The 24,636-nt window shown below is 41.8% G+C and overlaps 1 protein-coding gene across 1 annotated transcript in view; it reads left to right on the top strand.

The window, feature by feature from the left end:
• Positions 1-24,636, top strand: part of LOC137915010 (rho GTPase-activating protein 7-like) — a 51,962-nt gene that overhangs the window by 6,927 nt on the left and 20,399 nt on the right. The window contains exon 4 of the mRNA XM_068758489.1: positions 9,479-9,512. Within this exon, the coding sequence (XP_068614590.1) occupies positions 9,479-9,512 (34 nt within the window). The remainder of the gene's footprint in view (positions 1-9,478; positions 9,513-24,636) is intronic.

Genomic DNA, 24,636 nt, shown 5'->3' with positions numbered 1-24,636 from the left:
ACTCTATAATTAGCTGGTTCCATAGATCGAGGCCGCTTCACCCCAACAATGGGGTCAGAATGGGGGGTCTAGAGGTGAAAAAGCAGGTCAAGGGTTTGGGGGGGACACCCTTCAAGTGAGACGTACATCCACAAACCCCTTGCTTGCTCACTTAATGACTTTGTCAGCCTTGCTATGCTATTGTCTTCAGAAAGAGGTCAAATTGAACGAGGCCAGTCGCCGGGGGGTTGAGCAGTCAAGCAGGCATTTAGAAGTCGGTGCTAGAATGGAACTGATATAAAAAGGGATTTTAATGACAAGAATCGGTGTTTGGTGAGCTGCTGTTGTAGCCGCAGCTAGCCTGGGGCGAGGGCGCCAAATCGGCCCTCCTGACTACCACCGACGTTCACTCAATCACATTCACACAGGCAATGTGGGTGAAGTGTCTTGCCCAAGGACACAACAACAGTGTGCACGTGCGTGTGCCGGAGCCGGGAATCGAACCCCCAACCTCCCGCTCAACCACCTGCGATACAAAATGGGATATTGCTCAATGCAGATAAAGATGTTTCTGTTGCAAAATATAAAAGCCAGAACAAAACAAAGTTCGGAATGTTCTCACATTCCTGACTTATGTCTCATAATTCCTGCTTGATATTTGCATTGGGCTCGGCTTTTTTTTGTTTGGTTTTTTACTTCACTAGAGCAGAGCTTTATTCGTGTCGTGCGTCACAGTTGATTTAAAGGACAGAGAGCGAGCTACTCTATGATGTGTGACATGTTCTGTCTGTGGGCAACTTCCATCCCTGCAGTAACCCACGGTAACCCACTAAGCTTAGGTAAACAGTGCTTTCACTACACCTAATAGGAGCTCTTTACGGGGGGAGGCCCCATGGGCTGATTGACTGAGCTGAAGCAATGATGCCTTCATGAAGGAGCTTCTCAGTGGTTAATAGTACTAGGGGACTATTGAGTCCTTTCAGACTCAAGGTGTTGTGATGCCCACTTACCGGTAATCTTTTTGTTTTGTTTTGCTACACAACACAAGCCCTTTAAATGACAAGGCAGATGTGTCGCACAATCACGGTTGAGGTGACCAGTAATGGATTTTTATGAAAAAACAACCAAATAAATGATGTATACAGTGAATAAACATGTACAAATAATCAAATCATACTCTGAAAAAAAACCTTGTATTGTATATAGTTTGATCAGTGAATACCAACTCAAAGCTAAAACAACAACAACAACTGGAAACATACCAAATATTGAATCACTAGATATGTGCTGTGCCTTTTCATTATTATTTGCATATATTGCCTTTCAACATGTCTTAACAGCATTTTCCAACAAGCAGTTATTTTCAAGTTTACACAAGACAGCAAGAACATTGTGTCAGAAAGCCAGTGGTGAGTGCATCCCGTTTTAAAGGCAACAGAGACATTCCTACAGATTCCTATGATTTATGAGAGGAGTAACATAAAAGTATGCGGGCCTTTTGCAATACAGTCTTAAAGTTGCAAATGAAATAACAGCATAGATCTCTCAATGTGGGTTCAATTCTGAATTCTGAAGATGGGAAATTGATTTTTGACTTAGAAATACTTTTTTTTTAAAAATAAAACATAATTAATTCACTCACATAAACTTAACTATATACTTTGTTTTAACTTCTGAGTAAACTCTTGAAACATTTTCTTTTCTTTTTTTTTATGTATAAGAAATTGGAAAGAGGGTGTACAATTACTGTTGTATTTATCTGGCCCTGCCTCATTGAGCCAAGCTTACACAGGTACTGAGACCATTACCGAAGCTTTCATTGTCAGATGGGAAAGAACGACGTCTGAATTTATATGAATGAAAAACAAAGATAACAACCACTACTTGCCAGTATTTACAAATCTGTGTACTGTGGATGTGTATCTCTAGACGCATTAAAGCGCTGCAAACCTTTGTTGGCGTTGAGAGTCAGTGCCAAAAAAGATTTGAGTGTCTCATCTAATATCTTCTGGATGCTCGCAGAGGAGCGCTCACCATTTTTTTTTTTTGGTAAATATTTATGGACTTCATGTTTATAAAGGCTCTGAATAACGATTTGTTTATCTTTTGTACATTTGCATTCCTTCCATCTCATGATGGATTATGGAAGAGGTAACTAATACTTGTGCTTGTACCGTCCTCCTGACACCTCCTCGCACTCACTATAACACTTTAGTGTTATTGTACCAAGTGCATGCTTGCCTTTCTTTCTTTTATGCAACAATAATAAATGTGAGGTGGCAGCATGTGGCTGCTGTTGATGAGTGAATACTTACAGCACTTTGTATGTACAGTATATACTGGCTGTTGTATGTATAAGGTATTTTTGGTTTTTGTGAATAGATTCTTGGCTCCTCCCTAGATTAGCTGGTGGCTATTGTTAGCCTGCAGCAGGTGGTTGTTATTCTTGCATTGAATTTGGGGCGAACGTCTCGCGGATGTTGGGCCACAGCAGGTGGGTTTTTTTTTCTCATGGTGGATTTGTTATTCTTTGCCCACTCTGTTTGTCTGGGCAAGTTTCCATTACTTGCTTGGTGTGGCAGGTGTCGTACAGTGTTATTTCCTTGTGTAGCTTCCTATTCTGCAACAGGTGGCTTTTTCATCACTGGAAGACTTATTAAAAGGGTGACTTTATTTGTACCCGAAGGTAGAGTTGGTTTACAGCAGCTACACTCCAACTGTAGTCTGCTGCTGGTACGCCCGGGCAATGTGGGTGAAGCGTCTTGCCTAAGGACACAACGACAGTATGCACACGTGCCTGAGCCGGGGATCGAACCACCAACCTCTCAATCATACGACAACCCTCTCAACCACTGCACCACCGTCGCCCCATTGAATAACCCAATTCAGGGATGGAGAAACACTAAGAAACATTTCAATCACCATCATCTTTGTAAACGTGCCAGAGTTCTCTGACTGGTTCATTTTCGTCTGAGTTTCTGGGTTGGTACGACTATTGAGTGCTAATTTAGTTATACAGTATATTATATTTTGTGCTAATATTAGTTTTCAAGATGAACTTTATTTGTCATATATACTGTATGTTAGTACACAAGGCACACTTACAATCAACACACGCATGCATATGCGGGGGCCAAGACATCTTTTTTTGTCTGGGTTGGGATTTGAACCATGCCCCTCCGGTTCCCAAACCAAGTCCCATCCCACTGTAAGTACTGAGGTACTTCGCAGGGCGAAAAAAGTACTGAATTGTACTTTGCAGTACTGATTATTCCGGTGGTTGTGTTCTACAAATCTAGTTATTAATCACACTTACATATTACTTTTACAATTTCAATAATAAGTCAGATGATTCATTGTTTCAGCTCTGAAGTTTTGCCAACACGTTAGTTGGTAATTGTTTAAAAACCTTTTACTGATTTATTTATTGAGGAAATTGATTGATTGGCATGCTTTTGTCTTGGTGCCTAATCTGGAGCATCAAACCTAAGTCATGTGCGATGCGTGAGCCATTTGTTCAGTGACTATTTTTGGCGCTTTGTGACTGCAGAGGATGTGCCAAGTCAAAGAGGTGGGCGGAGGCTGCCGACCCCCGGCCACCTTCCTTGGAATGTTACAGTCGGAAACAACATATCATTCACCCTGAGTGCAGCGCGTTCAGACCGCAGCTACTGACCAAGGCTCAGACCTTTGCTGCCTGTACATTTAGCACACAGGAGGGTTTCTCATGTCATGTATATTGTAACAGGGGAGGCCCTGTACCCTCCCTCATCCTCAAAGTTGCAAAAATTCTTCAACAGGGCAACCTTTGGCCCCGTGTTTGGACCTTTAAGTCTGTCACCATGGCAGCAGCGCTCCAAACATGTCTTCTGTCATCGCCTTTGGTGGATTTGCAGTTTTGACAGGAGTGCTGAGTAATGTGCAGCTTTAACAAAAGAAACCCATAAACTATAACTTACATTGACACTGCTTTAGGGGAATTGCCTTTTCAATTAATCACCAAGTGATTTTTCTTTTTTGAAGCCTGATCTAAACAAGCATGTTCCCTCATACCTGAAGATTACATCTGGCAGGCAGCGGTATCTCTGCAGCATCGCAATACTTTATAATCACAAACAATGATGATGATCAATTGTGCACCCTGCAATTTGCACTTTGTCTTCTTGCCATTTTGATCAAGCGTTCAGCCCTACTAGTGTATTCTGTAAGCAGTGATATTGGTAGCTGAATTTCCATGTCTGAATTCAACTGAAATTCTTTTTTTTTTTAAATAATTTATTGAGAAATATTTAAATATAGGCTGACAGAAAGACTTAATTGCCTGTCAGTTGCTTTTGTATGTACGGTATATAGTTCTTTGTCTGTCTGTGGTCTGGTGGAAAATAGAAGTGCAGCGGTTTGCATGTTAAGGTCACTGGCAGATCTCTGCCCTCTTCTTCCTCCATCTTCCGTTTTGGCAGCCTCACTGTCCCAAAACATCCTTTATTCAAACTTTGCCTTCTGTCCCTTTCAGAACAAAAGACACAATTATTTGTTTTTCAGACTTTTATTTATCTCTACATTTGTTCCTGCTCTCTCTTCAATGAGACATCGTCAATTTCATGCGTTGGCAGCAGGGATGATTATGTATTCATCTTAGAGACTGTAGCATGAGTCACCGAGCTATGAAACAACCAGCATTCATTCTGATGAGGGGCGCCAGAGACTCTGGTCACGGCCACGTTGGCCACTTTGTGCGACTGTCATTGTCCCCAAGGTTCGTCCTCTGCTGAGAACAGATGGTACAAGGAGACAAACACAGCCCTGCTGTGGTTTAAAAGAAACATGGTAAGAAAAAAAGAAATCAAAAAAACAAAAGGCTGGTGTTTGGAACAGGATGTGGAAAATGAACTTCTCCTCAACCCCCAAGAGGAAGTCGTGTTTTTCCTGTGGATTCAAGGCTATACCCGTCGCATGAAGCACTTAGAGAAGAGGAGAGAGGTGCATAACCTTCAAAAGGTTTTTTTTTATGATATGATGATCATCAGCAGAGCAATAGCCCAAACTATACCATTTATGAATTGAAAGTCTCCACATGAATCAGACCTATTAATCGTAAACATAACATTTTGTCAGGTCAAGATTTCCTGAATTGATACACATAATTGTTTTGTTTTAGTACCTTTGCCAATGTCAAATGTCACATAAAGCTTCAGGATGATGGCGCTTTGTTGACAGTAAATCTTAGGGATGACTGGAAAATGCAGGCTTCTGGAAACATGCTTGCAGCCCACTGATAAATCACAGAGCGAACAAACACACTGAAGGCACGCTCACACGCATAAATAGATGCAGAAACATATACATTGGGATTCATCACAAACCCAGACGCAGTTCAGGCGACACCATCCACCATTTATGTGACTTTTATTAAAAAGCAGCGCTTCAGAAAAGCACATTTCTGTTTATTTATCTCTATTTGTATTACTGTTAGCCTGAAGTTACCTTACTTGACCTGGTACACCCTTGAGTGCCTTCAGTTTTAAAGGCTTATGATGGCATGCGATCTGTCCGCCCTTTTAAAGGCATTTGTTTTTCCATCGAAAGTGAAATACATTATTGCAGTATTTGAAACTATATCTGTGCAAAACATGTGTTTACAGTCAGATTACCCAGCAGTCGGTGTTCTATTGTAGTGGTGAATGCAGAATCGTTGGATTTCTTTCTTGAAAGTAAAAATAAAGAAATAAAAGAAATTTGAAAATCCTCCACTGGTCCTGCTGGTAGTGGCTAAACTGTGTGTCTGCTGCAGGACTGCAATGGGGCCACTAGAGCCTTCCACTGAGGACAGTCTAATCCCTCTGTGTTGTTAGCCAGTCTCCGATCTCTCCCAAAAATGTGAGCTGCTAATCCACAGGCTAGGACCGTTGGTGCAGTTGGGATCACATGGCTTATCCCTATTAATGGTAGTCCATAAGCCACAAGTTCAACCTGGTGGAGAGTGGGAACAGGTGGCACTTTTTGTTTCTGTTAATTAATGTAAAAATACAGGGATAGAATAACTTGATGTGTTTTTATTCTTACCATCGTAGTTTGCCTTTTGGGAAGAAGTAAAAATGATCTAATCTCATTGAGGTAAAAGCTAGTTTCATAAACTTCGCCAGATGTTTCCTGAAACCAGAAAGCCGAGGCTTTGGCTTCCTCTTGTAAATAAAGACAAAAGAGTATGACTGTATGAACGTTTGCAAAGCCACTTTTCTATTTTAGTCAATGTCACATCATGCAGATCAGATCTTAGCTTGTGTCTATGTACGTGCACAGATGGCACGGTAACCTCCAAGCACAGCTTAAGGCTAAAACAGCACTTAGCCATGCTATAGGCTTTGCCTGGGGTTTTAGCTTCACAAATAATACCAATTAATGCTAGTGAGAGATTTTAAAGCGTCGTCATATTGAGTACGGAGTTGTTGTTTTTTCAAATAGCTGTTCAATCCAACATCTGGACAATAATACACACCTGATGCAGGAAATGTCCCGATGCATCATTACACCTTTATATATTATCGCATCACCTCCTGTTGTCACTCTGCAAGCAAGACATATGGAAGCTATTAAATTGTCTAAGGAATGGGGATGCAGGGGAGAACGGCAGAGGGTGGGGGGGGGGGGGGGGGGCAGTGGACTTTTCCGAAATGAGAAGCTCTAAAATTAAATTGTTTCCCACGGTTTTCTCAGGGTCGACAGAGCATGGGGAATAAATTCTTCAACAAGTGCAGGGCAGACCTTATTCATACCATAGCATTAAAAAACGCTGTGTATTGTTGATACACTCACACACACGCACACACACACACACACACACACAGATGCACAATATCTTTCTTCCCTGTGTCAGAGTTACCTTAGACATTAAATGCTGGAGCCACCAGCTTACTTGACCGTAATCCATCTGAACCAATTTAGCTATTTGGTTTAAGTGCTGGAGAAAAAGGTCTGGGTTAGCCTGAGCCCCCTAATCCTTGGTCAGTACAGACCATGGGTGGTCAAACACACCACTGTCTCTTACACACACACGCACACACACACACTGCAGCTGCACTGCAGGAGGGGCTGAGGCTGAGATTGGTGGAGTGGAGAGAGGCACGGCGGATTGCTCAGATTTGCTGTGAAAGAGCTTGAACATCTTGCCCTCAAGCACACGTTGTTGGAAAAATATTGGTGATCAAAAAACTGGCTGAATATCAAACAGCCTAAATACAGGTCCCCCCCCCATCCGTTAAAATGTGTCTGTAGAGTTTAGTATTCCTTGGTCAGCTTCATACTTGTGGAAAAACGCAGACCAAACCTTCACATTCTTATTTTAAATGTAAACCTGATGGCTTCACAGACAGATGCTGACTGCACTGTTACCACCGCTTTGTCTTCACTGCATATAATATCACAAATTCTCCTGCAGTTGTAACAAGTTTGACTATAAAGATGTAATGAGGCATGTATGTACGGGTTGATAGACGATGTGACGGATGTACAACAGGAGCATAAAAGTGTTTCATAATGAAAGTAGATACAACTGCTTCTGTACAAAGGTAACTCAAAATCAAGGGATTAGTTGCACCATAGCTTCTTGTATCAGTGATGGCACTAATGGCCCTGAAGTGCTTCACCACACAGACACATGCTTGCTGGTCACTGCACACGTACAGTACATGCATGTGTAAGACGAACACGCCTGCGCCTCCACACATCCCACTTGCAGTAAATTAGTGGTAATAAACGAGGCAGCTGATGTGTGTGCTTCACAGCTCGCTGGAGGACACCTGACACACATGCTGAGGTGGTGGGGGTGTGGTGCTGCGGGGGTGGGGTGGGGGGGTCTGACCGTGGTGCTGTGAAAACACTCGCGAGTGGGACTCAGTATTTTCTCTGTGGTGTCTTTTTTTTTTTAGGTCATTAATCAACAGTAAATCCTGAAGCTATTTGTCCACAGGGAGAATTTTAATCACATTGTCCTGAAACGTGACCCTAAAAGTGATTAAATGCTCTTTTTGTCCGCCCGTTTTGTGCAAAAATGTGATCACACACTTAGATACGCTCACACATGCACCTCAGCAGATGGACTTTAAGATAAAGTGGGTTACAGAGCAAATCAGAGAACTCTCCTACTGGCATCTTAAAAATTTGAGAGACAGATTAGATTGGGACTAAAGCAATTGATCCAGTGTTAATCTGCCACATAGATTAAGGCATTGTGTCACACTCACCACACTGTCTGCAGCTTTTGGTTTGCTTTATCATAAAATTGAAGGGGCCGCTTGATATTTGAGACGTAAATGCAAAGAGCCTGTAGTGAAATTTCTGCTTTTTGATTATTCATTCTGTTTTCAACACAGAACATACTATACAATCCATAATAAATTAAATAGCAAATTGAAGTCGGATTTGTTCATCTCATTGGATCAAATGGTACAGAAAGTACCATTACAGATACAGAAAGTTTAGCATGGATTATTATTCATGGCTTGCATATTTTCTCCCAGCAGCATCCAAATTCCACTCTTTCATCTGGCAAATATTTCATTTCTGGAGTGATAACATTTTTTTTTATAACATTCTTCTGTCAAGCCTCTCTCGTTGGCTAGGAGTGGAGATGGTGGTGGACTGTAATCGCATATGTTCAATTAATCCTCCTCTGCCGTGGTTATCTATTACCCACTTATCTTTAGGAAAAGTGGAATGAATTGGAGTCATTCTGGAATTCTGGAAATGTATAAGATCATTTAGAAGTTTCTACTGGGTGACTTTTCTCATTCATTTGAAGATCTAATGCGATTGTGGAAACCTTTGTTTCATTACCATCCAAATACACATAAACAAAAATTAACAGTGTTAAAAACCAAACATGGAGGAGGAGGAGGCATTTATCCCATGTAGAAATGCATTGCATTAAGCGATTAAATTATTGAGAATGCGCCATATCCTCCTTTCCCTGCCTGCTCTGTTCCATGGAAGCGATTAAAACAGATCAGGGTGTGGACGTCTGCCAGGGAACCTGAGGTCGAAAGTCAGAAGCAAAAAGAGACCTCCGCATTCCAACTAACTGCCTCCACGCCCACCACTCCCACCCTCACACAGACACACCACCAACATAGACACACACACACATACACACACACACACCAAAGAAATAGCTGCTCGATTTCTCTCACAAATCCTGTATTGATTGTTTTTTTATTACATTTTGTTAATGCTGAGAAACTGTGGCATGAGGTATGTGCTGTGATTTGCTCTTCACAGAGGTTGTGTCATTATGCTGTTTGTTCTCACTTTAAATCATTCAATATTAGTTCAGGTTGTCTCTGTGGGTTCATGTGCTGAACAGAGTTGCTTTTATTCAATTCAATACTAAAAGGACTAGTTAATGTAATTTTCTGAAAGGATGATTTTATTCACACTAATGGATGACACAGACCAAGCCTACGTGATCTCTGCAAATTATTTGTCTTTTCTTTTTCTTTTCCAGGACAAGTCAAAAATTCCTGAGAAACAAAAAGCTGGTGAGTCCTTGCTGTGGTTTTTTTTCTTCTACATTTTGACTCACTGTTTGTCTGCAGTTCATCTGGTGTCTGTCTAGTCTGGTGTCAGGTGAAGAGGTGATTAATAGCATTGTCCACTGTAGACAACATGGGGGTGGGGGGGGGGGGGGGTGGAGGAGAGGCTCTGGTTCTATCAGATTCTGGATGCTTGAATAGATAAGATCCTAGACTCGTCTACAAACCGGCAAGCCAGTCGCCTTTCAAAGATAAGGGCCCGGCGGGCTGCCACATCCGACGCCCAAAATGTCTGACGTATATTTTCCAAGTTTTACCCTCAATGTCTGCTAAAATCAAAAAGTCATACATACATGTAGTTTTGTGATTAGCCTTCAATGATGATTCTTCATAATTTCACAGTCTTGATATTTTATGTCATCGCTTTTCAACGCTTGCCGTCGCCGTCATTATTCATGGCTCTTAAAGACAAATTAAGTCTGTGGCGACTCCCCCATGACTGTGGCTCCGACCTCCCTGTCAGCAATCTGCTGGTAATGCACGGGGTCATCGACAAACGATGGATGGACAAGCTTACTGTCAGACAGCTGGCAGGGGAGCGGTGTTCATTAACTCCCCCCCCCCTGTGTTGTCAGTCCACAAGCGTAGAATACCAGGAGGTGGCTCGACGTAGGGACGAGGTTTTCCCTCTGCCCCCTGCCCTCTCAACGCCTGGAGTCCTCACTCACTGTCTGTCGGTCTGTCTCTCTATTTACTGGCACTTGTTGAAAACCGCTGATGGGAAATGCTCAGAAGCTGTTGGTATGTTTTTTTCTTTCTTGTGTATGCACAAGCTCAGCGATCACTACATGCTCAGCACCAACTTCCAAGAGGTGAAATATTCTATGTGATTTTTTTTTTTTATTCAATTAATTCAGCATGACTTCCTGTCAGCACATTATGTAATCTCCATCTATGGACCCTGTGTGATGGCACCCTGGCTCCTGGAGGGGGCTGCTGGTTTGATGGGAGGTGGTGATGTTTTGGGGGTGGGCACAAAGCCCAGTGTTCATTGTGTCACATCAAAGACCCCTCTGTATCGCTACCATTTAAGCCCATGGGAATGACACATTTGTGACTATGTTACATCACACACCACGGCCCTAAAAGGCTCCTGCTGCTGCCCCATCATGAAAGGCAGCTCATTGACGGCTCATTTTACTGTCTTGGCCACAAGGGACGCGCACCGTCGATCAAGAAGATGCTTCCACAGCCTCCTGTAAGAGCAGAGTTGATGACTCTGGTTGCACTTTTAGTTAGCAACCAGTGTCAAAACTTTCCATGTACATAAAGAGAAAATATTGACATGCTACAAAATTAAATAAAAAGTGACAGCTTTTTGTTTAATAGTGTTTTATTTATGGAGCTCTTATAGCCAGAAGCATCACAAGAGCTGCAGAGAGCTTGTGCATGGGAATGAAAAGAATGGCATTACTCATATTATCCTGCATGATGATAAGGACTCTCATGCAGTCTGCATGGCTCTCCTTATAATCAGTTAGGCACCATCTGCTAAATCATCAAAGTGAAGCATAAAGAAAGGGCAACCGAAATCATTGTCTTGTTATCTGTGCATTGACCATTTTCAAGCACAATTAAATGCATGTCAGGGAAAAAGTATTATATTAATCATTGATTACATATTACTGGATTTATGTTTATTTCTAGTGTTTCGCTTCAGAAGATTATCAGCCTTTCACCAAACATGAATGTAATAGTTTAAAATTAGATTCATTAACCATGAAAACATACCTTTAGCCTTTGACGGAGGTGCTAATATAACACAACACATTCATTCAGTTTTGTATCCTTGTTGTTCTTTTTGTACCAGAGCACCTCAAGTCAGATTTATATTGTCAGACAGATTGGCCGGTGTTTATCATTCGGAACAGCTTGTTTGGTGCTGTGACCTCGCATCCTCCAGGAAGGTCACCGGATTACTCAATGTCAGTGAAGGACAGTCTAAAGGCTAAGAGGTTAACAGAAGACAGGGATTGATAACGTATCAATACATGGCATTCAAATATTTCACGTGTGATATTTTCTTAGTGATTGAGTGGCAGTACATTTCTATTTTTGTGTTTGTTTTTTATTGTGTGGCCTTCTTTACAGTCATCCCATGTACCTTCACTCTTTAGGACGCCATGGTTGATTGTTGGGAAGATGTATTATTCAGTAATAGCTGCTGGAGGACTGGGGAATGGGATAAATGCAGGCACAATGAAGTGAGTCTTTCATTAATACCTAAATGCTGTTTAGATACTAAATGATATAAACTTGAAGAGCAAAAAAGAAACAACCATTGACATGCTATATTGACCTAGCGGATCATTTTGAAAATGTCTTTTGCAATCAGAAGGCTGCAGAAGAAGGCCACAGTGAACGTGTGGCCGTCCTCGCTCCCAGTTCTTGTCAACACCACACAACCAGAGATTTCAGGTTCTAAGAATGGACTATCATTTTTTTCTTTTTCTTTTTTTGCCTTGATTGTAGCTGAAGTTCGAGGCACCATGCCGTGCCTTCCTGATCTAAATATAAACCAGTGGGAATATATAAACAGAACACAATGACAGGCAAGCCAACCAATGAAGAGCAGGGTTAGGGTAGGACCCTTTTGTCTGGACTCGTAGACTTTAATAGAGTTTAAAGTGCTGGCCTCCGTTGAAGGTGGAGCCGAGAAAAAGTGAACAGGAAGTAGTTTTATGGCCTCACTGGAGTCCTGTATGGGAGGGGTTCTCTAACGTCTGGGGGGGTTCCTGTGAATCATCGTTTGACTGGTTTCCTTTTGTCTCCTGCTTCATGTTTTCTTTACGGTCATTCATCTCTTCTTGAAAATCCGTGTTTCAGTTCATTGAGATTTGCTAACAGTTATTTCATCACAGATGGATTCTGGGAATTGGCCATTCACTCATCCCATGATTCAAACTTTTCTGTATGAAAGACACATTTTGAAACTGGAAAATGAGCACATTTTCCCAATTTCCTGTTAATTCAGAGAAGGTCGCCGTGGAATTGGTTAGCTTTCATACTTTTGCCCTTTATACTGTGTAACAGCATGTGCTTTGAAGACACTGCACTCATCAGAGAAGGCGCTTTCACAGATGTAATAAAGCTCCCATGCCCTGGATCCAAAGTCAATGACAGCTCAGGACTGATGTTTCTGTTTTTGTTGCTTGTCCCAGCTCTTTGAATATGTCTGATCCCGCTTTTCTTTGCCATCTGTTCCTACACCGTACCTACAGGAGAACTGTCTCTGTACAAGGTCACATTCCTCGCATCCCCCTCGTCAGCCTCCAGCAGCCTTGACACCTCCCCTCCTAATTTGACTTTCTCCCTGGCTTCCTGTGTGGGGACTGGCACTGTAACATGTTGTAGCTCATTCCATTTACATTTCACACTTAGAACCTCTCAGTGAATACATTTACAGATGCAATATGTTTGCCTTGGGTAAAAATAAATAAATAATCTGCATGGATGTAATTGATGTTTTGCTATTTCAAAAAGTCCACAAACGTTGTATGTTTCAAACACTTTGGATGTGGGCATCTGTTTGTTTTACAGACTTCTTGTCGAATCATTGCGATTATCAGCAAGTGTCCCTTTTGTTTAACAATAAGATCATTAAGAGTAGAAAATAGTCATTTAGAGCAAACCAACATTTTTCAAACCTACTTTGTTTCACCAATTTATTTAAAGAACATGACCAAAAACCACTTTGCTTCCTGAAGCGATTTGGGAGTTCTTTCTTGGGGAATTTATCTCCCTATAGCTGTAGGACTCTGAACAGGAAACCACTACACGAGGGGGAATTTTACAACAGGATGCTGAACTTACAGAGTTGCAGCAACAAAAGTCTGAAAGAAAAAAATGTTAATTTGAGCTTTATTTTTCATCCCCGGATGTGCATGAAAATCAAGAAGTGCTCTTATTAGAAAATGGGCCAATATCGTATTTATTTATTTGTTTTTCAAGGATCAACCTCATTATGTAGGTTTTACTATACTCTGTTTTCTCACTAATGCCTTGAGGAGCACCTGTACAGGTCCCTCCTTACTCTTGTGATTATCACTTTCACTGGGATTTATTATTGACCAGGACTCATGCCTAATCTGAATCCAGCAGGCACTTTCATCCACAAACAGGCAGTTGTAAATCTCCCAGTGTTGACAGGATGAGGTCTGCATGCTGTCCCCAGGCTAATGAATCAGCCCTGGCTCAGCAAGACTCTCCTGGATGGTTCATTCCATTCTTGTCTGCGTTTAGGGGTTTGTCTCAAACTCATTGTTTGAATAAGGTATGTATGGGAAATGTTGTGTTTTGATAGCTCAGGGTGTCTGATAGCTTATTGTATATTTAGTTCTTCAGTTAAGTCACACACACACACACACGCAGACGGTGTGATGGGACCAGTCAGAATGGAGAGTTATATGAAAGAAGGGCAGTGGTGTTGAGCGAGCTTGCCTGATAGCAGATTAAGACATCAAGCAGATGGTCAGATCAAAGGGATTCACACACAATTACAGTCACATTTGTGGCACACCCACTCATACATACTTCAACATCCCGACACATTTTTGGCCATACTGTAAAGAATAGAGTATAGGGCATTGTTTTCACAGACGTTGTGAGGATCGACTCTCATATACTGTTTACATACAGCTTTTGAAGTCCTTCCATGGTCCACCCCTTCACCTATTTTTCACCCTTGGTCTCTATTTCTAGGTTAGTATTTTGGCAGGTAACTCTCTCTTGCCCACCTTTCTGTGGAAGTCAGATGTATCTCCTGATATTTCATTGTTTTCACTCCTCTTGGGGCATTTTGCCTCTTCATCTTGGGTCTAGATGTGGACAAGTTACAGTAATATGTTGTCAGGATATCAACACCGGCCTCGATTTGTATTTTGAGTGACTCGGATCACTTTGTTTTCCTGCATCCCATCGTAATGCTCATTTATGACGCTGTGAAAGGGGCCATTGCGTTACAGAAACATTGTTTGCAGGATTGTGAAAAGCAAAGGCGCGGGAAGCTGGTCTTATCAGTTTCAGCCAACCTCAGGCGACCATAAAGTCAATGGGCCACATCGAGCACAATGCTATCAGCCGGCTGCAACAAGTCAATGTTGGGTACATTACCTTCACTTGCTGAAGCAATTAGTATGACTGGCTTTCTCAAGTGTGAGCTCAGTGTGGAATGTAATGATGGGCAATCTCAACAGCACATGCTGCTCACAGTTACACACATATACACTCGTCACGCTCAGATAAATCGCTGCCACTTTTTGTATGTTGAGTATATTTAGTCGACAGGACATTTTTTAAAGTTATTTTACTGTGCAGTACATTTCCCTAGGCTTTCTGGCTTAAAACAGAAATTAGCACATCATGACACAGCGAATATGCAAGTAGTTTTTTGTTTACTCATTAGCTCCTGAACTAATATGAATTCACTTTGGTTTTAGCTCTGATTTGGACTCTACCAACTAACAAGAAGCAAATTTGACTCTTTAGATTCTACATGTTCACCAGCTAGTCCTTGGCTTTCTCCAGCTGCAGTTGGAGTTGAACAGGTGGGGTTAACAGAGCTATTTTGTACTGCTGTGTCTGGAAATGGCAATAATTGCCATGGTTCCCGGGCAACTTTATGTGATAAATGGACCAACGCAGCAAAATAAGTGATAATCATGCAGGTTTTCTGATCTTTTCACACTGCAATAATATCTGCACTCTTGCATGGAAAACGAATATAGTAATTATATGGATCGTATAGGATCAAGTGAGTGAGTGCATGAGGGGAAGTGAGTATGAACAACTGGAAAAAGGAGGATGGAGAGATGGTGTTTGTGACTTTAAAGCACTCAGATATTCACAGAGGGTGCTGGAGCTTGTGTCAGAAAACACTCACACACGCACGCACACACACACACTGGCAGAATAGAATATGAGAGCAGTGCAGCATCGGCTGGATGTATCCCAGCCGTTGCTGCACTAATGCTTGCTGCAGCAGACAGGAGACTACAGTCCAGGGTGGAGCAGAACAGAGTGATAAAGTAAAGGGAGGCGAAGCCAGACCAGTGAATAGTATAGCACAGAGAGAGAGAGAGGTTATCATTGTTTACTTTAAGATTGATATTTTGCAAGTTATATATTTAAAAAACAAAAAACATGCAGGTTTTTGAGGCTAAAAATCATACAAACTCTATCTGATCTAATCGATACGAAGAACGTTCCAGTCGACCCTGACCATCATGTCTCGATCAATGAGGCTGCTGTTGCTGCAGAGGTCTTTCAGCGACCACATCAGGACCTCAACCTCTAAAGCCATAGATTTACTCAGCAAGACAACCCGAGAGAGTCGACAGGCAGGTGAGTGACGAAAGCAGAAACCTGCATCCTGCATGCATGCAGGTGCTTGCGTGCTGAATGTACAGCTGGGATCTCCATTAAGAATTATTTAACATGGTGCATAGCATATGGGTGGGGAAACGGCATTGTCATTGTTTTAGCAACAGTAAGTGATGCTCCATCGAGGTAGATCAATAGACAGCATTCAGCGGATGCTTAGGGGATGCTGTACTTCAGATCAATGCGAACAGAATGACTCAATCACTTCTTGACCCATTGTTTAAGATAATTGACTTGTTTGTGTTCTATTTAGCTTTATTTTGTGCTCTATGCCACATCAGGGTGTTTTGTTGGTTGGTTGTGTTGCTGGAAGCGTTTGCACATTCTCTCTAACATTCTACCACAGTTGCTTGAGAACCGGTTTTACCCATGCATAACTAATGAACACACACACACACATTGGGCTGAGTGCTTCAGAATAGGCTTCCAGCTCCCCGGCTACCTCGCTCTTAAATAATACAGATTGCCATCTCTTAAATAAGAGCAGCAGTATAGAAAATGGATTAATAGAACTGCTCTCAAGCAACTTCATCCACGAAGACAGGCCACATATGGTACGGTGGGCTTGATTTGTTTATCTTGAAAGGAGTCGACATAACTTTCCCTCCTAAACAAAAGGTCCTGGTCAGTGCTGAAGTAGAGAGCATGATGTAATAAATGACTTCTAACAAATACTGTTCAGGTCAGGTTGTTGGGACTTAGCTCGCTGTTAAATACAGCGACGTGCGGAGAGGGAGGTTCATGGCTGGTGAGATGCTTACGTTTAAACAATCAGATTTGCAAACGTATGACCCTAGAGAGTCGCTAATTCCCCATTCGTTTAGCAGAAGTTAATGGGTTATATAAAAAAATTCAGCAGTCTTTACACTTTTAATGAAACTGTTAAAAGGGCAAAGCTGGAATATTATTTGCATCTCTCCCTTTTAAGCCAAAGGTGTGGAATTCCAACAAGACACTAACAGATACTTTAGTATTTAGGTTCCGCACAAATGTGGATTTCACCTACTTCATCCGTTCATTAGTAATAGTTGTTAGAATTTTAGAAAATTGAATCACAACACATGAAGTGTTCAATCGGATCTGCTTGTGATGACTTGGACACCCCAGCAGCTTTATGTGAGCTCTTTACCCGTTTGGTGGGCCAGATTTAGCCCGTTGCTTCTCAGTATGCCTTCACATTGAGGCCAAGCTGTTTAATTTGTGTGTCTATAAATAGCACCTTCCTTATTATTTTATCAAGGCAGATGAATAACTCCACAGTCTACTTTTGTACCTGCATCCCATCCAAGTCGGGAGGATTTGAAAAAGTAGGCCAAGAGCAGTACGTGTTTCCTGTCATCTGGTTTTAAATATTTTATGAAAGCCAATGTGCGCCTCCTGAGGAAAGCGTGCCATACTTAAACTACTGCAACAATCATAAAGTGTGTGTGCGTGCGTGTGCGTGTGTGTGTGAGACTGATTCATAGCATACCTAACAGCGTGCACAGACTTTTACTGTGTTATCATGGGTAAGAGTCTACTATAAGATTTCTACTATAAGATTACACCCGAGCTCGACGAGACATGACTGTGGGATACGTGCCAGGGACATACCGTATTTTCTCTCTCTGGCCTCATCTGTTGATTTTTATTATTGTGTGTGTGTGTGTGTGTGTGTTTGTGTTCAAAAGCATCTGTGTGTGTGTGTGCGTCTCGCGGTTTTCTTTGAAATTTAAAATGTTGAAATTAATTCTAGAACCTAAATGAGGATTTATTATCATAGTATTGTGACTGGACAGTAACCCACTCGGGTCAGTTTGCTGAGGTGTCATGCAGCCAGATCTTTTTTATCTGTTGTTTGACAAAGCAATCCACTTACAAGCCTTAACTCCCAAAGGAGATGAGCAGCAGGTGTCCAGAGCGGCACAGGTGATGCGGATGAGCTGATGACGCGGGCGTGGCGAGAGGAGAGCAGGAGGGTGGAGCTATGTGGAGCAGGAAGCTCTGGCTGGGTTCCTGACAGTAAGGATTATGTCGTATTGCTCTGGTAATGAACAGTTTATTAGTTTTCTTCCGGTCACTCTGACTGATTTTCCAGTTTATGGGTGACTGGTAGTCGTCTTTCACAAGTGCACTGAAGATGGTGAAAGCTTTTGCCTTATCTATGATTGAATTACCTGGGACCCTTCAGCACTGTTCCTGCTCACCGATTTTATAAGTCTCCTTGTTTCTGCCCCTGTACACTCACACGGCCGCTTGTTTCGGAGACTCTGGAATGTTTTCCTAAACCCAGCGACTCCAGCGAGTTCCAGCCAAACTTGTTTACTTTGCTCGTTCCACCATGCTGCACTCTCCTTCGGTGTGTTCTCACTTTCTCCTCTCCTCTCAACTCGTGAACTCTCTCAATGAGTCTTTTGACACTTAATATAAGACACCCCCTCTCTGTTTTATTGATCCAGCGATATTAGTATGAGTCTGTAGCATTACACTAAAGAATGGTAAATAATTTTGCATGGCAAGTTGGTTTGTCTCTATTTTGTGTAGAGAACACAATGTCAAGACACAAAAGTAAAGGTAAAAGCACATACGGCTAAGCTAAACATGAGCTTTCAACACCGTGAGCTGTCTGCTGATTCGTCAGTGGAACCCTAAATCAACAGACACTTTAATTATTTCGGTTTCCCTTCAGCCTCATCATCACTTGAGCAGGATGTCTAGCACTTTTCACCAAGACTCAGAGTAGCCCACTTGATGCACGCTCTTGACTTCCTAATGTCCCGTTTACTGCCAGGGCTTTAAAGCTGCACCTGGAAGGTAAACGCGATTGTTCAGCACAGAACTTGAACAAACACTCATCTCCTTCATAGCCTTAAACATCCCAGCTGGAACAATGAGTCTGCACTCTCAAGTGCCCATTGACATTGTGCAGCGACGAGGAGCAGATCCCTGTAGAGCTGTCGCTCACAGAACTCCGGATTTGGCAAAACTTGGGATTCCCAAAGTGGCGAGCACAAATATTTGCACACATTGTGGGATTCACTCCTGCATCAATGCTGGGCAGTGTCTGATTTCACACTGCAGACTTTCAGGCCGGTTTGCTACTCCTCCTTTTCTCCCTACACGGGGGGCAAACAATCTGCTTTTGATTGTGATCAGTGTTTCTTTGTTGGTTGTGACGCAGCTGTCTTTATTAATTTGAGTGCCTTGAGTCATTTTCGTATGGAGACGGAGTAAAAATGAGCTTTAAGCAGACCAGAAGTTGCATTTAAAAAACACATTCCGGATGAATCTTTTCCAGATGAGGACTTAAATTATGTTCTAGTGCCCCTTAAAATTGGTCTCATCTCTGGTGGCTTAACTTCCTCTTGGGGTGCCTGAACTTATGGTATGTTGTTTGTTTATTCTCTGGTGGGCCTTCATTTCCTGTGAGTCTGCTTCTTTTTGTGGCTCTAACATGTCTCAGTGGGTTAGCCATTTTTAATTAAACTCAGTCAATCCACGGGGGATTTTGAGCAACAATCCTGATGCTCTTCGTGGCATTTTTGGGGGGTATTTTCTGTTCGTGCATTCACCAAGAGCCGATGCAAATGACACTGATCTAAAATTCGCATGCCAAATCAGAAATATCTGTGAGTCCGGAGAAAACTAACTCAATTGTCAAAACATGAGAAATTAACTTGCAAATAATCAGAGGTCGGTATGCCGTCCCGGCATTTTCAAAAATGCAAACCCACTGACATGTTTCTGATGTCTTCACACAAGGCACCCTGTGTTTATCATCCTGAAAGTGGCCTTTCATCTTAAGCAAGTCTGTATCTAATGAATTGCACATGTAATTTTCCACAAGCAGACAAATTAAATGCGAGACAGCAGGTTCCCCTTAAGGAGGCGTATCCATCTTTACGTCTGATTTCAGATATTTATGGGGATTTTATCTCTTGTTGAGAATTCAACTTTTGGCATTAGGCTCCAGATCATAAAACAGCATAAGCTACAACTAAAAAACAAAAAAGGGCACACAATGGAGCACATTCCGCTGCAGACGGCGCTTTCAATTACATTAAACTGATAAAAAAAGAGTTTTTTTCCTCGGGTACATAAATTCATATTATTCCCTCTAGTATTTTATATGTTCTACATTCTCTGGATCCACTCCAAAAAATTAATGGGTTCCTGCTTGTAACATGCTCGTCCCTTCTTCCAAATTTCATCAAATTCCATCTGTTAGCATGTACCGTATGTAAAAACCTACTATGTTCGCCAGGCATTTATCGAATAAATAGAGTTGTAAATGGTTATGTTTTCCGATCTCCAAATGTAGTCGTGGCGTTTTGGCTAAGATGTTGCTTATTTGTTATTTACAGATCATCACTCATTCTGATTTAACGTTGAAAACCTTCTGGAATGTGTCTGCTGTTCTAGGGCGCATCTTTCATGCCCCTGCTGGCCCTGTTCTTTAGGAATCTCAAAGAAATGTCTGGGTCAAAGCTCCAATGTGACATATCACGAGATGTGCTCCAGACGACCGCAAAAACGGCATGAAATGAATTCGGGGCTGGTCGCACGCACACACAGATCTGTCTGTGGCAACTTTACAAATGGTTCACTGTTTCAAAGAGTCATAAGACAAGAGTTGGTCCCGTGTTAACATAGCTGAATTTTGATTTGTGCTCCTTCCAGCTCATCCCAACAGAGACCTCCGAAGAGCCTTAGCATAATCTCCCTTTAGACTGAGGTGCCTGCTAAATGTCCATTCCGTCTTGTGATCGATAAGTGTTGCTGGTGACCTTTCACCTTGTAATCATTCAGGGATCGTAACCTCTTTGCTACCATGAATAGGTGAACACAAGGCTCCTGCCTGAGCGTCGTCTCCCTCCATGTCCAGGCCAGCCTTCACTTTAACTCTTTAGAGCCCACAATAATACCAGTGCAGGAGTGCTTAGAATGGGGATGCTGGGTAAGTGACACGTTGACAGCTTAATGTCTTTTGTGTGAGAGTGGCTACGGTCGGGGTCTGTGGCAGGATGTGTGCCCAAACTTTCTGGACTTAATACCTTGACAGGTAACACATTTCTCTTCTACTCCCTGAAACATTTTTTTTTCTTAATTAGGTATTTTTTAAAAACTAAGTAGAACTAAGTATTGTTATAAACTAGACTCCGTTCTGTTTGATTTTGCTTGAGATGATTTAAAAGTTACTCCTTTTTTTTCCCTAACCAAGATTCTCCTGCGTGCATCTGCCCCTTTCTGGGGTAGCTCTCATTTGAGTGATAATGACTGGCAAACAGGCATTTGTCTCTCTTTGCCTGTCTTTCTACAGCTTCAATAAAGCTGTCATGTGAACCACTTGAGTGGCTCTTACAAATATGTATGCACAGAAACCTGAGCTGGAAAAGCAAGGCCATCTGAAGCCTCGTGAGCACGACGGCTTTTAGGATCGAGTTTAAAACCTGTGTGTGAATAAAGACAGAACACAGTAACCCAGCAGTCTCTTGTCTTTGTTTGCTTGCCTTGTGTTTGCCTCATTGCCTTAAAGCCATTAGTACTAAAAGCAAATAAGAAAAGTAGTTTTTTTTTTTTCCTTGTTTTTTTAATGCTGGAACATTTGTATCTCCCCAGACAGGATGCAGTCATTGGAACATATTTGTTAAATATATTCAAAGTTCACTAACCTTTCCAGATCCATATAAATTTATAATAATAATTTGTTCCTTTTAATGCTTTAACTTTTCTACAAATTTTATTTTTTGTCTTTTCCTAATACAAGATACCCGACTGATTCATTTGTTACTTTCACCAGATGATGCTATATTTCACCTGTTTCCATTGGCTGGCTGACTGACAGGTTGGTTAGTTGGCTGGTTGACTGGTCGGTTGGTTAGGGTTACTTTAAAGTAGGTGTCTTAAATTATCACATCATCTCTGAGCACATTTAAATCAGCTGGCATCATCATTTTACAGCTAATATAATATATTTTTTCCCATGCATCTGTTTTGGAAAGAGGATCTGGATAGACAGAGAAGAGTCATATGAGCACCAGAGCCCAATCTGTTGGGCATATGGAGGATCTGTCACTGCTGCCAGTCTCCAGCTGGACAGAATTAGTCCCCCCTGCTACTCAGGAGTTGAGCTGTCATTCCCCAGGGACCGATGATTAGGGGAGTCACGGATCTGACTGAGGCTCCTGCTGTTCATGCTACCTTCCAACCCTCAAACACATTGGTGCCATCTATGGACTTCTAAAATTAATATCCAACTGTCTAGTGAAAATAGTAGGAGGATGACAGTTCAACTCTTATTATCACACTTCTAGAGTGACTTGTGATCAAATCTCAATAAATAAACCCAAAACAGATATATGTTTTTCAAAAAATGAAAGAAAAAGCCACAATTTAATTTAAAAGTGCACGATCTTCCTGCATCACCCACTGACTGATCCTGCACAAGGAGAGAATGGACATAAGGGACTTTGGAATTTCGTCTCAGTGTGACTTGCCTTAGCACGCCGTGAAAAAGTCAAAAAACAGGAAAGAAGATAGAAAAGGGAAAATAATTCTACACTTTCTATTGTCGGAGATGTTACTGGACACCGCTTATGGGCCTCTGAATGCAGGACACACAGAAAGATAGTCATATCAGTCACGTAGACAGAGCAAAACAGGCAACAGATCCATATATGCACAAAGGTTTTCAGCTTGATGCTGAAAATACCCGGCCTCCTTGGCCTGTCTGACTCCTCCTTTGTTCCTCATTACTCACTTAATCCATCACAATATCGCAGCAGGAATCCTCACTTTTTTGCACCCAAGGCTCTGATTTGTAGGAAGCTGGCTCACGTTTTACACCCTTGCTAAGCCTGGCGGCTGTCTGGCAAGCCGGCCTTCATCCAGAGCGATTCGTCATGACCTCAGACGCTTTTACATTCTTATGGGCCACTGTCACAAGCTTTTTAACCAAAGAGAGCTATTTTAAATGAGCTCATTTGGATACACGTGCAAGAAGCATGGAAAGGCACGGCGTTGTTGAAGAAACAAACCCACCTCAAGGGCCATTTACTAACCTTTGAGGTTTAATCTTCATCATCACAGTCATACATGAGATCAAAGATTTGAATCATCCTCCCCAAAGTAAATAAGCTCAGTTATTTGAGTATTTGCAGAGTTTTTCTGAGTAAAGAGAGAGAAATAAGGCCCAATCATTTTTTGAGGGGAAGAGACGGTGATTTGTTGGTATTTTTTGTTAACATTAAATTCATAAAGGAACTACAGGATAATACTTTTTTATTCCCTTAAATAATCAACATGTTAATTTGGAAAACCAGATACTGTAGAGCACAAAACCTTTCCAGTAAGTTTTAAATCTCACTTGATCTGGAATAGGAATTCTGGACATTTCCGGGCTTTCGAGCACCGCTGGAAATATTGCAAAGTGTTCCTTTCACAGCCATATGTTTGGCATCATTAACCACTCCTCAAGTATTTACTTGCTTTCCCAAGCAGACCTCCACCTCTTGTAATTCTTAGAAAATGTGGTCCCACACACACAGTCCCACGTTGTGCTGAAATGAGATTTCTCCGGTATTTAAGCCTGTAGAAATGTATCAAACCAGCTTGTTGGAGTCCCTTTAAGCTGAAAACCTCCGAGCTGAGCTATAAAATGTTGGTTTTGAGTCTAAGCAGTGAGTTTAATGACAATAATCAACCGATTTTAACAGCTTTGCTTTAGAGGTTTTCACTCACTTGGCATGTTACCTGTGACGTTTGCAGGGAATAACACTGAATGCTAAATGCCAGCTTCCATTATTTGGAGTGTTTCCTCAGAACTGCTGATTTCTCCAACACTAAATGTGTTGAAATTCTTATTTATTTATCTTTATCTTATTTCTCAAATTATTTTATGGTATGTTTTTTTTTTTTAACTTTCAACATCAGATTTTTCTAATCGTGTGTTTAGTTGCTGATCGGTGCAAATCTTCTGTCTTTAAGATACTTAATTAAATGGTCAGCTTGTATGTCAGTGTCAGTATAGTAAACTACATGATGTTTGCCACCAGAAGGTTTATGTATACAGATGTTGGCAAGAGAGCTTTCCCACGCCGCTATTATGAAATGCATACATCTGGTAGATAATCAGCACGGAGGATATAAAGTTTGCTGTACATGTGTGCATTTAACTGTGTTTCTGTGGTAAAATGTACACGTGTGTTTATACTTGCACCCTGTTTGCTTTTGCCTTTACTCATTAGTGTTGGCCAATAATTCTCCGGGCCATTATCCGAACTCCAAGGTTGAGTGCAGTCACATATGGTAGTACTTTACAGGGATACAAATATTCTACTGCTTAAAGATGCAGCATATGCTCAAAGATTTACAGTGAACTGAGCAAAACAAATGTATCTGCAGATTCTGGCCACTGCTAGGTTTAGATGTTTGCTAGAGTTTCTAAAACCGCAGAGGAGTTCAGGATATAGTTGGATGTGAGTCTAAAGTCGTCCGTGGAACAACGTTCACTACATGAGAATCTGATCTGAAAAGCGATGGAAGTCGTGCTTGATCCGAGATCACTCTCCACGCTTCAGCAAACTCAAAGCCGTTCCGTCACAGACGGAAACAACTAGCGGGATCGATCCCCTGGATAACTATACCCACAGTCCAAAATACAGGCGACCCAGTCAGACCCCACACAGGCAGCGCAGCATGTCGTCCCAAT

This window comes from Brachionichthys hirsutus, unplaced genomic scaffold (assembly GCF_040956055.1).
Source record: "Brachionichthys hirsutus isolate HB-005 unplaced genomic scaffold, CSIRO-AGI_Bhir_v1 contig_244, whole genome shotgun sequence".
Taxonomy (NCBI): domain Eukaryota; kingdom Metazoa; phylum Chordata; class Actinopteri; order Lophiiformes; family Brachionichthyidae; genus Brachionichthys; species Brachionichthys hirsutus.
The sequence above is the reverse complement of the archived record's forward strand: the minus strand, read 5'-3'. Positions and strand labels throughout refer to the sequence as shown.